General features: G+C 37.6%; 1 protein-coding gene across 1 annotated transcript in view; it reads right to left on the bottom strand.

The window, feature by feature from the left end:
* Positions 1 to 13,301, bottom strand: part of Otogl (otogelin like) — a 168,859-nt gene that overhangs the window by 41,750 nt on the left and 113,808 nt on the right. Inside the window, exons 32-36 of the mRNA XM_029555761.1 lie at positions 10,603 to 10,770; positions 8,435 to 8,713; positions 5,620 to 5,737; positions 1,079 to 1,158; positions 744 to 785 (exon numbers count right to left, since the gene is read on the bottom strand). Coding sequence (XP_029411621.1) covers positions 744 to 785; positions 1,079 to 1,158; positions 5,620 to 5,737; positions 8,435 to 8,713; positions 10,603 to 10,770 — 687 coding nt within the window. The remainder of the gene's footprint in view (positions 1 to 743; positions 786 to 1,078; positions 1,159 to 5,619; positions 5,738 to 8,434; positions 8,714 to 10,602; positions 10,771 to 13,301) is intronic.

Here is a 13,301-nt window from a genome sequence, read left to right as displayed (position 1 = left end):
AATGGTTTAATAAAAGCCCCTGGTTAACTACCTTAGTGTCCACCCTAATAGGCCCCCTAATAATTCTTCTCCTTCTTTTAACTTTCGGACCATGTATACTCAATAGATTGCTACAATTCATCAGGGACCGATTATCAGTGACTCAGGCTTTGGTCCTTACTCAGCAATACCATGCTCTAAATAGAACAGAAAACCTGTAGATTTTAAGATTAAAATCTTGTTACAAGAAAAAGGGGGGAAATGATGGAATCAAATCAAAGCCCCCCAGATTAAAGTAAACTGAAACTAAGTCTCCCAGGCTATATTCTGGGAAGCTGTACAAGGAAGTAAAAGGAAAATAATTCTAACTGTAGAGAAGAAAAGATGACCTTTTCATGCTTCCTTAAGCTGGAAAAATACCTGAAAAATCCCCCTCCCACTTCTGCTGTGACCAAGCACTTCTGCTGTGACCTGAATACTAGCCCCCTCCCACTGCTGTTTGTGGTTTGTGGCTTCTGTCTATATAACCAAGCTTCTAAGCTGAATCTGGACTTCCCCTTTTGATCAAGGTGGAAGGCCGTCTATAGACGAAATAAAAAAATTCCTCTTGCTATTGCATCTTCTGGTTTGAGGACTGAGTTATTGGGGTGCGGCCTCCTGAGAACACAGGGTACCCCAGTCTGGGGGTCCTACAACATTAGAAAATGCTAATTTTACTGTGTGAATTTGCAGCAATTCTCCAAAACCCAGGTATGACAGCTTACCTGGGGGCATTAATGCTGGCTCTGTGGGAATCACAGGTATGCCTATAAAGAAACAGAGATACTCTGTATGTACGTAAAATAAAGACCCACCTCATTTACATACAGTACTTTGCCTTCTGCCTTCGAGGAAACTGTTTTAGGACAGAAACTCAAAGAGAGACGTGACTAGTAAGCTACACATGTTTTAGAAAGTAGGAAAAAAAAGGCCCACAGAAGGAAGATTGAAATGAGTTTCTGTTTGTCTAAAGGTTCTGTTCACAAACATTTGCCTTAAAGAAGATAAAATACACATGCTTTTCATTTTTCCAAATAAATTAAGTGCAGTTCACACTTACAGTCTTCTGGGTAAACACATTTGAGAGTCACTTCATCAAGGATCATATGTTTAGGGCAGTATGGCAAGCACCCTTCAACTCTTTACATGAAAAGAAGAAATAAAAAAATATTAAAAATCTGCATTTAATATTTGCAATTAAGGTTAGTCTCCCTAAAATTCTTTTATCCTCCTTGTCAAGTACTCAGGAGAACTCTGTTTGCTACCACTACATTATACTTAGGAAATTTATAAAATCATAAGCTGATAAAGAGATATGATTCAAGCAGAATTTGAACACAGAAAATTTAAAATATATACTCACTTTAAAGGCACATGAAACCCATGTTATATGAGTGGGTGGAAATGTAGAGGAATGGCCTGATATTTTTAAGCTATACCAATTACACTGTTACCTTTATTTCTGTTTCTAAATAGCCATTTGACTATTATTGCCCTGAAGAGGGCTATAGGACAATATAGCATCTACAGTGGCTTTCCCTGCCTATTATTCAATCCCAAACTCCCTGAAAGGAAACTTGAGATCGTAGATGAAAGAGGTGGGTCAGGACAAGGTTGTAGGTGTTTGAACACAGGGAGAGGGAGTAATGGGGGCCCCAGTTCTCAGGATCTGTGTCCAAATTCATGACAACGCTATGGGAGGAAACGGTTGTAATTATGAGCCAAAGGAAGCCCAGCTTCCATTTGCAGAGTATGAGGCCTTGGTAAGGATCCCCACCTTTTGCATGTGGCACAGAAGTCAAATGACAGTCTTGAAAATTTCAAGAGGCCATAGGCTTGGGGACATAGGCTTGGAGCTCAAACCAGGAAAGACCATCCAGAACATGCTTCTTCCCCAAGAATGAAGCCAAAGTTTGACTAAGATTACATTTTCCTTCCTTCCAATTGAAGCTTAGGTCCAGTTTATCCTGATTGGAAGAAATGTTACTTTTCCGGTACAGTCAAGTCTAACAATTAGATTGACAGATGCCACAGAGAATTAATGCAAAATAGCTGATTTTCTGCCTCTCCAATGCAACAGCAGGCTATGCTAATATTTTAAATAGTTTCAAAACATTTCCAGTTACTTCATCTGTTAATAAAGAATTTATACTAAGATGCTCAATTCTTTCTGTTCAGAACAAAAATGAACTACTTTGACATGATAGGTCAGCATCAGCACCAGAGGGCAGTGTTTGTGAAGTAAATCCAGGGAACACTAAAATCAAGCAGTGCTCTTTTCTCTCCCACTGAACAAGGCTTACTGAGGCATAGTTAACAACCTCTTCAACACCTCACTCACAATGGTTCCTTTAAAATATGAGCTTAGCTTATATGCGATCAACTTCTTATTTCACACAGTGAACTTGAAAAATAACACTTTAACTGATAACTGATAACACGTTAACTAATCCTACTGTAAACTTTATCAAGCAGCAAGAAAAAAATTAAAGTTATTAGATGATTGGAAAGACTACAGCTAGTAGTCTTTAAGTCATTATCCATTTTATATAATAATTATTTTGTGCCAGGCAAAACCAAACACATCCCCTTAAAATAGTCCCAAAACCATCATTTTATCCTTTATCAGTAACTTCACAGTCACTCCTAGAAGCTTCCTCTTCATCTTGTCATATAACTAATAATGTGCTCAGCTTCCAGATGATATATATGGCATCAGATGCAGAGAGTCCTTATAAAAGCCAAACAATAAAAGTATTTACATTTGTACTCTGCAATATGCTACTTTGCATATTTTTCTAATGAATGACTCTCATTTTCTTGGAATATTTTTGTTTTTAGTAATTGTTTGGTGGCAGAAACTCAAATCTTCTGGAACAAGATGATGGTGCAATTGGGCACTTGGAGGTGGGACACAGGGGTAGGTTAAAGCTCAGCACGGTGTGTGTGTCCACTTGGGCCACATTCAGGAATTGCAGATACCTCAGCATAGAGGGAGGAACAGAAGAAAGGGATGAGTGGCAATAAGAAACAGCTTGGCAGGGACAAATTACCTCCTGCATTGTCTAGGCACTCCAACCCATGCCACCATCCCCCCCCAAAAAAAAAGAAAGGCCAACTAAAGATAACACACCAGAATCACTGGGGAGCTGGGCTGTGACCCCAGAGTCTGTGCCACAAAAAGTAATAAGGGTGCCAAATACCGTTTCACAATATAGCTAATTTTTCCCTGAGTAACAGCCAGGCCGGGTATGTCCTCTTCTCACTTCCTGTTCCCTCTGCTCACTTCCTCCCCTGTGATCTTGTTTCTTTCAGCCACCAGAAGGGACATGAAATAGATTGGTGACTGTGAGTTGCAAAATGGAAAAGGCTGCTTTTTCAGGGGAAAAGAAACGAGATTGTTTTCAATATAAAGAAAACAAACGGGAATTTCACCTCCTTCCTCTACTCCCCCAGCACTTGCTTGAAGCACAGGACACAATGGTTCAGACCATCTCCCTTCCCTACAAAGTGTGTGGCCTGGGGAGAGCTGAGTGACTTTTCTGTGACTTGCGAGGTTGGTCTTCTCTGATGAGAGCAATCATGAGATTACCCTAGGACAGCACCAGGAAACGCCATCCAAATGCTGGGGCGCTATGGTTGTTTCTCTAACCCTCACTGCACTATGCTGCCTTGCCCAGCGTTTGTTTCTATCTCCTTATGAAAGACTGAGAGTTCCTTAGCGTTGGCCTAGGTCTCCCTTATTCCCATGCCTGGGGCATTTCACAATACCAGTGTTCACCATAGATAAGAAGCTTAGAGTTCTTTAGTATAAAATGACTCCAAAATTTTCCACCCACTGTGTATCCGTTCCTTTTCTCCTTCACAGGAAACTCCTTATTTATAACAGCAGTTTCCACTCTCTGCTTCAGCTTCTTCCTAGTCTCCAGGCTACCAAAGCCTATGATTAATTTTCAGTCTTATGTTTAATATCCTCAGAGCTAAATTCCCCTGAGCCTTTCCTCCTAATATTGCCCTTTTCTTGGCAGAGGGCAACATTGTCTTCTATAGGGTCAAATGGTTTGATACAGCAGATAACTGATGAGTATTGACTACTGTGAACTGAAGTTTCCAGGAAAAAAAGCCACTAAAAAAACTCTTAACTATGCTAAAAGTTCTACAAGGCTGAATGACTGGACATGGAGAGCTGGATATTACAGTCCAGAGCCAAGTTATGTTGGGCTACTTTTAGTCTCCCTTAATAGCCTACCTGTGTGTCTGACCTAATATCTTTGTGACTATCAAGTAAAGCCTTCAGGAAAGTACTAACATTCACACTAGCTTCCGTTACCCTCAAAGCTAGGAATGTCATCAGAGGCTTATAGCAAATAGTTTCCACTTTGCTGTAACCTGCCTGCCTAATGTCCCCATCAGTATATTTGAAAATGCCCTTATTTGTGACTTTATTTTCTATAACTACAGAAACTTTATAAAACCATTTCAATGTTGTAACATGGTATTTGGGCAACCTTAGTGTTCCCAAGCTATGGGCACTCACTCGGCTTCAGAATACACTGTCTCTTATCTCCTTTTAGGGGAGAGTGGTGCTTTGTACCAACACTGTAACCGTGCAAATTCACATGGCTTCACTCTGTGGAGGCTGAGGTCATGCTTAAGGACTCAGCTCCTCTTTCCTATTTCATATTAAATCCATCAACCTGAGTTTAAAATACATCCAGCATTTGATCCCCTCTCAGGACTCGATTCCAAGGATGGCAATGTGGCCACATCCCTTCTTCTGGGCTCCATAACTGACAAGTTCTGCCCTTTCCTCTTCCGTATCCACCATCCATTTCTCACAATAGTCAAGGAACACTGTTTAAGCATAAATAGACATTTCCATTCTTTGTGCAAAATATATCAAGCCTATCTGTCTTACAGTAAGCTACAAAGCCCTTTCAACATGCTACTAGGCTCTGTGTGATTGGCCTGCCACAGTGATTCTCTGATCTCAGTTCCTACCTCTCTCAGTTCTGTTCACTTTGCTCCAACAACTTTGCTGAACTTCAAATGCACCACATTTCTACCATAGGACCTTAGCACCTTAGGTCTCAGATCAAAAGACCCCTCTGCAAAATCCACAGGGCAAATTCCCTGGTTTTCTTCATGTCTCTGATAAGACGCCAACTTTTCAAAGCATTCTTTCCTGACCCCCAGTTAAACAACACACACACACACACACACACACACACACACACACACTGGTCTCCTTCACCTACCCTTATTTTCTCTATAACACATAGCACCATCTAATAATATGGCACTTCTCTGTATGCACTTTTGGCTATTTTCTGTTTCAACCCACTGTTTTGTAGCCCCCACCCCCAGGACAGGTACTTTGTCTATTCTGTTCATATCCTATCCCTAACAGCAAGCAGAATTACTTGCACATAATAGAGCCCCAATAGCAATTTCAGATTAACATTAAATCAATACATATACTAGTATATAGCATAAACAAATTTTCTTAAGAATGGCTACTTTCCAACCTGAAACAAAATTCACTCAGAACAGAATCTATTACTCCTGGAATCTGCACATTTACGGACAAATATTACTTACGGTGGAAGGAATTTACAAGCTAGGGCTTCGGGGTCATTGCATGTTTTGAAACAAGGCGTGGCACAGGGTTCATATCTCCACTCACACATTCTCCTGTAAGGCACTGCTGCCTGGATTTCTGAGAAAAATAAAATAAAATAGAGATTATGTGTATTTAAATACACAGCTTGAAAACTAATGATTTTTTTATTATTGCTTATTTAATTTATTTATTTATTGCTTTTTTTATTTTAAAACAAGTTTGTTTATTCAGCAACAGTGGTACATTTAGAATTATAGCAAACAGTGAAAAGAAGCAAGTTTCTTAGTATTTTCAAATTTCTGGCATGTTGTTCCTTGAGATTCAGGGACAATAAATCAGTATTCTCAGGAAGTCTCAGAAATTTTATGTCTGTGGTTATTTTAAACATACTTGTAACAATCTTTATACTGTTATTTGAATATGAACCCCTTGTATTAATTGGCCTCTTGTTCACCATAATATGATATAAAAGACAATACTATAATATAAAAACATTGCAATTGCTTGGTAGCCAGAGGATGTAATATTCAAGTTGAATAAGTGTAAACCTAGCCTCCAACAATTTTAAGACTTTTATTTCTCCTATATTTAGTGACGTTTTTGTCAATTTTTCTAGCATTGTAATTAGGAATATTGATTATTATAAAGTAATTTTATTCTATTTTATCCTAGCTACAAATTTTGCTAAGAAAATGTTATTTTCAATCTAAAAAAAAAAATTTTAATGGAGCTTAAAACAACCAACTTAACAACAAGGAAAATGGCAAGACCAAACATGTCTCAAGACCTCAGGTCTAGGGAGAATGGTCCATCACTTTACACAGAACTTAGCACATTGCCTCATACAAAACAAATTTTGTTTGAATACAAAAGTATAAATCAGTGGATTTGAATGATACATGTTTGTAGTTATAGAACAGCCTTTGATTAAAGACTTTCCCTCTGCAAACTCAGCAATACATTCTCCTTCCCACGCCATAGGGAAGTCCTTCTAAGTCAGTTTGTAATTATCTTTGGAAAAGAGAACTCTACAAAGGAGAAAATTCAGGATGTAGATATGTGTGTGGGACTTGGGAACAGACCTTAACTCTAAACTATGGCAAGGAAAATGAATTGTTTATGACAGCATTTGTATATCCAGAGCCTAGATGGACCCAGAGCTAGAAGAGACCAGAAAAGTTTCCTCAGTGGAAGAAGCCTCCAGTGATTAGTGTCTAAGATAGCGGAAATGCCATTGGCCGTTACTCTCTGGATCACAAGTGAGGCTGCTAGAGCTGGTTCCAGTAGAGTAGAGCTCTGAATTGAAATGACAATAGAGGCTTATTAAGTTTAAGTTCAAATAATTCAGGTAGAATGACCACACTACTCTGTACAATGTTATATAGGCATGTTAGTGACTTTTCACAAAAGCACAAAGGAAGAGGACATTACCCCAATGACCTTGACTAATTCAGCTGTCTACCTACTACTTGCACTTCTTACAATAACTACAGAATGCTCTGAGAATGTCCTGTCCCAGAAGAAAGACAAACTATCAGAGGCCCTGTCTTCCTTCTTCCCAAGTCAGGGTGTTCTGAAAAGTCTGTGCTCAGTGACGTGGATGGCTCCCAGAATGCAAAGTCCAGAGTGCAATGTTCTGTGGCTCGAGATCTCAGGTAAAGTACATCTGAGGCATGCTGAGACAAGATGCCACTTTCCCTAGGCAGCTCCTAAGCATTAGACACTGGCTCACTATGGATCCTAGGCTCTGTAGACGCTCATTGCCTATAGGAAAGTGATAAAATTGCTTGACCTGATATGTTCTGCAAGAATGCAAGTAGTGGAAGCAGTAGGGATCTTTGTCCCCACTTTTTGCCCCTTGCCAGAGTAAGAACACTCACATAGATTTCTGAAAGCTGGGTTTCAAAACCTCCTGCCATACTTCGAAACTTTGAACACAGGAACTTATGTAATAGGGGCACTTCTGAAATTCAAGTTGAGTTTTTTGGAATCTCCATTAGAGAAGTTTGCAGAAGCATATACAATAGAAAAGGCAAATAAATAGCTTATCTTGAATTATTTGGGGGATCAGTTAGAATGGAGCAATTCCTTTGGTAGACTTAAGGCAGAAATCAAGCTGTTGGATTTTGAAAATAGAGCATGACTTAAACACCACATAAAGAGAGGAAGATTGCTTTCTGAAATCCAGATTTCCTTAGCTCCAGACCCTGAAGGCTTTCTCTTAGAAAAATATCAGACTTAGGCTGAGTTAAGGAAACTTTCCAGTGGTCAATAACGCCAGACACACTCTTGAATTCAAAAGACAGAGATAAATCTATTTTCAGTAACTTTAAAAATTAGATTCATTTGACCGGGCATGGTGGCACACACCTTTAAGCCCAGCACTTGGGAGGCAGAGGCAGGCAGATCTCTGTGAGTTCAAGGCCAGCCTGATCTACATAGTGAGTTCTAGAACAGCTGGGGCTACAGGGAGACCCTGTCTCAAAAAAGACCCCCCCCCTCCAAAAAAATTAAATTCATCCAAAGTTGCCTTCTAGGAAAGAAAAAAATAGATACAAACACTAAAGCATATTTTATGAGATGTGAATTAAGACGTGATGCCAAAAGCTAAAAAGTACTGAGAGCAATATAGGGGGAATTAAAGTTATTGAGGATTGTTCTAAGCCATTTACATCAATGTACTTAGTTAAGACCATATAATGCTGTCTACTTAAACAGAGTAAATAACTAACATGAGCTTCTGTTAGACATTCTGCATAGTGTAAGGCATCTGTGCTCTCTTAGAAAACTGACCTTCTATGCTGAAGCTGCTTGACTCCTTGAATTCTTCAGAATCATCGTATTTTAATGCTTTGACACTAGAATCTCTAAAAACGATGAAAAAGCCTTTCTTGCTATATAATTCAAATGCACTGTAACCAGGAATCCAGAGGCTCTGGTGTTGGAAGAATGTTGCTCTCCGTTGAAATGCTGAGTTTGCCTCCCACAGCTCCAAGCTAAGAGTATCATTGTCATGGACAAAGAGAAAGTAGTTTGGCCTTTCAGCAGATTCCAAGGAAACAAGAGCCAATGCTGTAAAATGCAGAGCAGTATTTTAACAATTCCCTGGAGAAGGCAGATCACTGGCACAGGCACCACAAAATCCACTTATAAAGTTGAAGAATAGTGAAACGTAATTGTCATGAAAATTAATGTCAATCTCAGACGTGTCAGAAATGAATCATGATATTTCAAAAATTAAAAAGCAGAGCTTTAAATATAGTGAATAAGAATAAAATCCCCCCAAACCAATCATAACCAAGCTCAATTTTTTATTAATTTATTTTACCCTTGGAGGAAAAAAAGAAATAGCAAGAGGATCCCAGAACTTAGTTTCATAGAAGGAATTGATAAATTGAACATATTTCTATTTGGAAGCTGTAATGTTTTCACATATAAAACCTACAAACTATGTTATGTGATAAAAAGGAATGAGCTAATATAAAAATACACTAAGTGTATGGTACACACCTTTAATCCCAGCACTCGGGAGGCAGAGGCAAGCAGATCTCTGTGGGTTCAAGTAGGGCCAGCCATGGTAGTGCATGCCTTACATACCAGCCCTAGGGAAGCAGAGGCAGGTGGATCTCTGTGAGTTCAAGGCCAAGCCTGGTCTACATAGTGAGTTCCAGGCAAGCTGGGACTCCAGTCCTGGGGCTACTGGGAGACCCTGTCTCAAAAAGACCAAAAAATAAATAAATATATATAAATATAATAATAAATATATATATGCTAAGTGTGTGACCAACTACACTTTTATATCACTGGGTTCTTAATGAAAAATAATTCTGAGATATTTTACTACATCAAGAAAATGTTATCCACTCAATATTATTGTCTATTTCCCAAAACATGGTCAAATGGGCAATGTACCAAGAAATGGATAAGTATTATCTTTATTTTGTTAATATGCTTTGAAGTTTTCCTTTGTATTTGTGAGATTTCTGCTATAAAAGCTTCTCATTAAGGTATTTTTGTTGATTTTATTCAGCAAACACTATCTTTCTTTTAAGACAGTTACTATAAATCATAAAATCAAGAACTCTATCAACTTCAACGTTTCCAAAGGCTTTTGTTTTGTCCTAAAGTCTTGCAAGTCCCTTGAAAGAATGAAAAATGAATAAAATAAAAAATGTTGTATGAGGAAAAGCATATGTAACGAGCATAAAATAAACCAGACTGATTGATATTTTCAGAACACAGAGGGTTCATTTTACCAGAAAGAATATATATAGTTAAACTAGAAAATTTGCAGACTTCTCAGAAAAGTAAGAGTTGTACCAGGTTAACTTATTCCAGAGCGGGTTTTTTTTCTTTCCTGAACTTTTAGAAGAAGCATGATTCTACATAGTCTGTATAGTGAAAATATAGCTTGGTACCAATGGCCAAGAAAAGGCACCCAGAGCAGGTACCAGACATTTTTATACCAGTTGCTAGTTCAAGCCAATAAACTCAGGCTGGGTTCTAGCACCTGGACATCTGTGAGCCAGGACAGACAAGATCAAATGGCATAAAAGACCATTTCAGTGCCTGTCTACACTACGATACATACACCTTATACTCAACTTATCTGATGTCAAGTCAAATTCTTCTCTTTCACATTAATCTGACATTAAAATCTTTAAATTCTAGGAATTACTTGATTGTCTTTCAAAAATTACAAAGCAAGTTCTGTGGTTCATAGTATAAAAATTGAATTTGTGACTTTCTTATCACCAAAAACCCAAATATTTTCAGTGCTAATATAACAATGCCAATAGATAAGCAAATGATTTTATATATTAGGCAGCTGCTTCAAATGTCGAAGGGAATTTTAAAAATTCTCTGGTGAATTAATAAAAGGTTATAGCATATAAGATTTCCAATTAATACTTGCTGAATTGTTCATGAATAACTAAATTTACATTTTCAATTATACTTACATGATGTCTTCTCTTTGAAAAGGCCTGGAGTGATCATAAAATTAAAAAATAAATTGCCATGAACACTACTTCTTGGCAAAGAGAAAATGCTTCTGCTGGTCATATTGGCACCTAAAACAAGGCCAGTCTGCCCATAACTTGCCATCATGTACGGCCCTTCTCCAAGACCTGGTTGAACAAGTAAGAGAATTATAAATTGTCATAGGTCTTCAAAATTTCAGTAGTCATTTACTAATAAAAAATACCCATAAATACTGAGCATTTAAAAGTTAATCACTTTTAATAGAGTAAAAACTATATTTAAAAATAATTATGATAATTTAGCATATGTCATATGCATTTAAACTATGTAATTTGTAATGCAAACTATACAAGTACAAATGAAAACAGATATTTATGTATATGAATATGTACATAGACACATGCATGCAAATGTGTGAATTTATTTACATATGAAGTAGAACTGGATAGAAAATTGATTTAAGCCTACTGGTCTTCAAATTATAAGAAATTTGTCTAAATGAGTTCCAGCCTAACATTCCAGGATACAATCTATTTTCAATAAACACAAGAAGTTTCTCTGTATCAGAGCCAGTGAGATGGCTCAGTGGGTAAAAGTGCTTTCCAGATGGCTCTTCTGTGTTTAACTGTTTGGTAGCACTTTGTGTAAAAAAAAAAAAAAAAAAAAAAAAAAAATGCTTTCCAGAAGAGCCTGCTGGCTTGAGTTTAGTCCCCAGAACCCATAGTGAGAGAGACCCAAACCCATGAAGTTGTTCTCTGACTTCCATATAGGTACCATAGCAGACAGCTCATGTGCGCATACATACATGTATGCACGCACATGCACACACAGACATATACACATAAAATAAAATAAAATATTTTTTAAAAAGAATTTTATCTGAACTAATAGCCTGGTATTATGACACTCTAATTGCACTGCATAAAAAAAAAAAAACAATTCAAAGATATACAACATTTTTCTGTTCTAGAAATTTTTTTAATTTCACCAGCAAAGTGTGTCTACAAAAAAGAGAAAATAAGATAAAGCTCAGTAAGAAATCAAAGACCTTTTAACTTTATACTAGAATTTCCCATCTTCTTAAATGATTTCCTATAATGGAGACAATATTTACTAAAGTAAAAACTAGTTTAGAACCAGACCTGAAACAGAGTAATTTTTTTGCTAATTTTATGTCATAAAATTGAGTATAGAAATGACAATATATTCACTGATGTTTTAAAGAATCATTAGCTTTTATGATGAGATTGGTGTTACTTCAACCCAATCTCTGTGCCACTAAATGTGTTTAACATAACTGAGTGTTGTAAAAACTGAAATTTCTTCTAAATCATCATACATTAAGTTACATTATTACCAAATGTATACTTTTATGCATGTGTGTATATTCTTGCCTCATGGGTAATGTTGAACATTAATGCGAACATGGTGTGCCTGTCCTGAAATATCAGTCAAACATCACTTGGTTTATTTGACTTTCCCACTTGTCTAATTTTTACCTCAAGCACAATTACACCAATCTCAGCCCACCCTGAAGAAGAAGGGAAAAAAACAGTCAATGAATATGAAAACCTTAGTTTTTCTCCTTTAAGGACAAAGCCCAGGTCTGGGGAAAGGGAAGAGGATAACTAGATTGGAGAAGAAGCCTTCTCAAAAAAAGACTGAGATTCAAAATTCCCATCATGCAAATGAGGAGAAAGAAGGATTCTGTGTCGTTTCCTCCACTAATACCATCTGAGAATGATCACCATGGAGCTTCTGGGGACACATAGCCATGAAAGAAGAGCGTCACCAATACTTAGATGTCTTGAGTAGAGACCAAACTTGAAAAGCCTGCCCCCATGCTTAGGTGGAGCTGAGCAGAAGCAGTATGGATTTCTCTGTGACATGGGTAGGCATGGACTCATTTTTCTTTAACAAGTGTCAAGCCAAACACACAAAAATCAGATAGAATTATGCCCAATGTCTACACTAATTTTACAGAAAGTCTGGCTAATTTTCTAGGAAGAACTTAAGAACAAAGTGATATTAATTTCTAAGAGGCAAATATACTTCAGTTTAGAAGTATGTAGATTTATGTATAAATGATATAACTAAATGGTTATGTAAATTATAACATAATTCAAATACATGCATGTGTGTATATGTCATGATGAAACTATATGCTAGCCTAAAAATAAATATAAATGAATAAGTAAAAATAAAGATTGATGCGCAATAGCAACTTGAGGGCTTGAAGTATATTCAAGGATATTTAATCTAAGAGTGAGAAAAGAGATGAACAGCTGGACAAATTTCCCTCCCCCAAATGCACATGCATCTCACTACAGCAGCCCCATAAGACACTTATCATCCATTTATCAAAAAATCCAATGGTAGAGGAGGGCTGGAGTGAAACAGTGTCTTCTGGTCATGACAGGATCACTGCTTTCACAAACTAAGAGCATCAGTGGTTGCCTGCAGATCAAGCCAGTCAACATTCTAGCATTCTGGGGGGGGCGGGGGCACAAAAACCAAACCTAATGCTTTAAAAGTGCTTCCCAGTTAGCTCCCTGAATAGCTATTGATACTTACAGCTGCTAGGGGAGGGAGAGTTGTTTTTTGCATGGGTGTAACCTCTGGTGGGCTGTTCCAGTGGAGGGCCTCACACCCATATATGGGCAGCACTAATTAGACT

This window comes from Nannospalax galili, unplaced genomic scaffold (genome assembly GCF_000622305.1).
Source record: "Nannospalax galili isolate Female #2095 unplaced genomic scaffold, S.galili_v1.0 scaffold390, whole genome shotgun sequence".
Classification (NCBI taxonomy): Eukaryota; Metazoa; Chordata; class Mammalia; order Rodentia; family Spalacidae; genus Nannospalax; species Nannospalax galili.
This window is presented reverse-complemented; position numbering and strand designations above follow the sequence as displayed.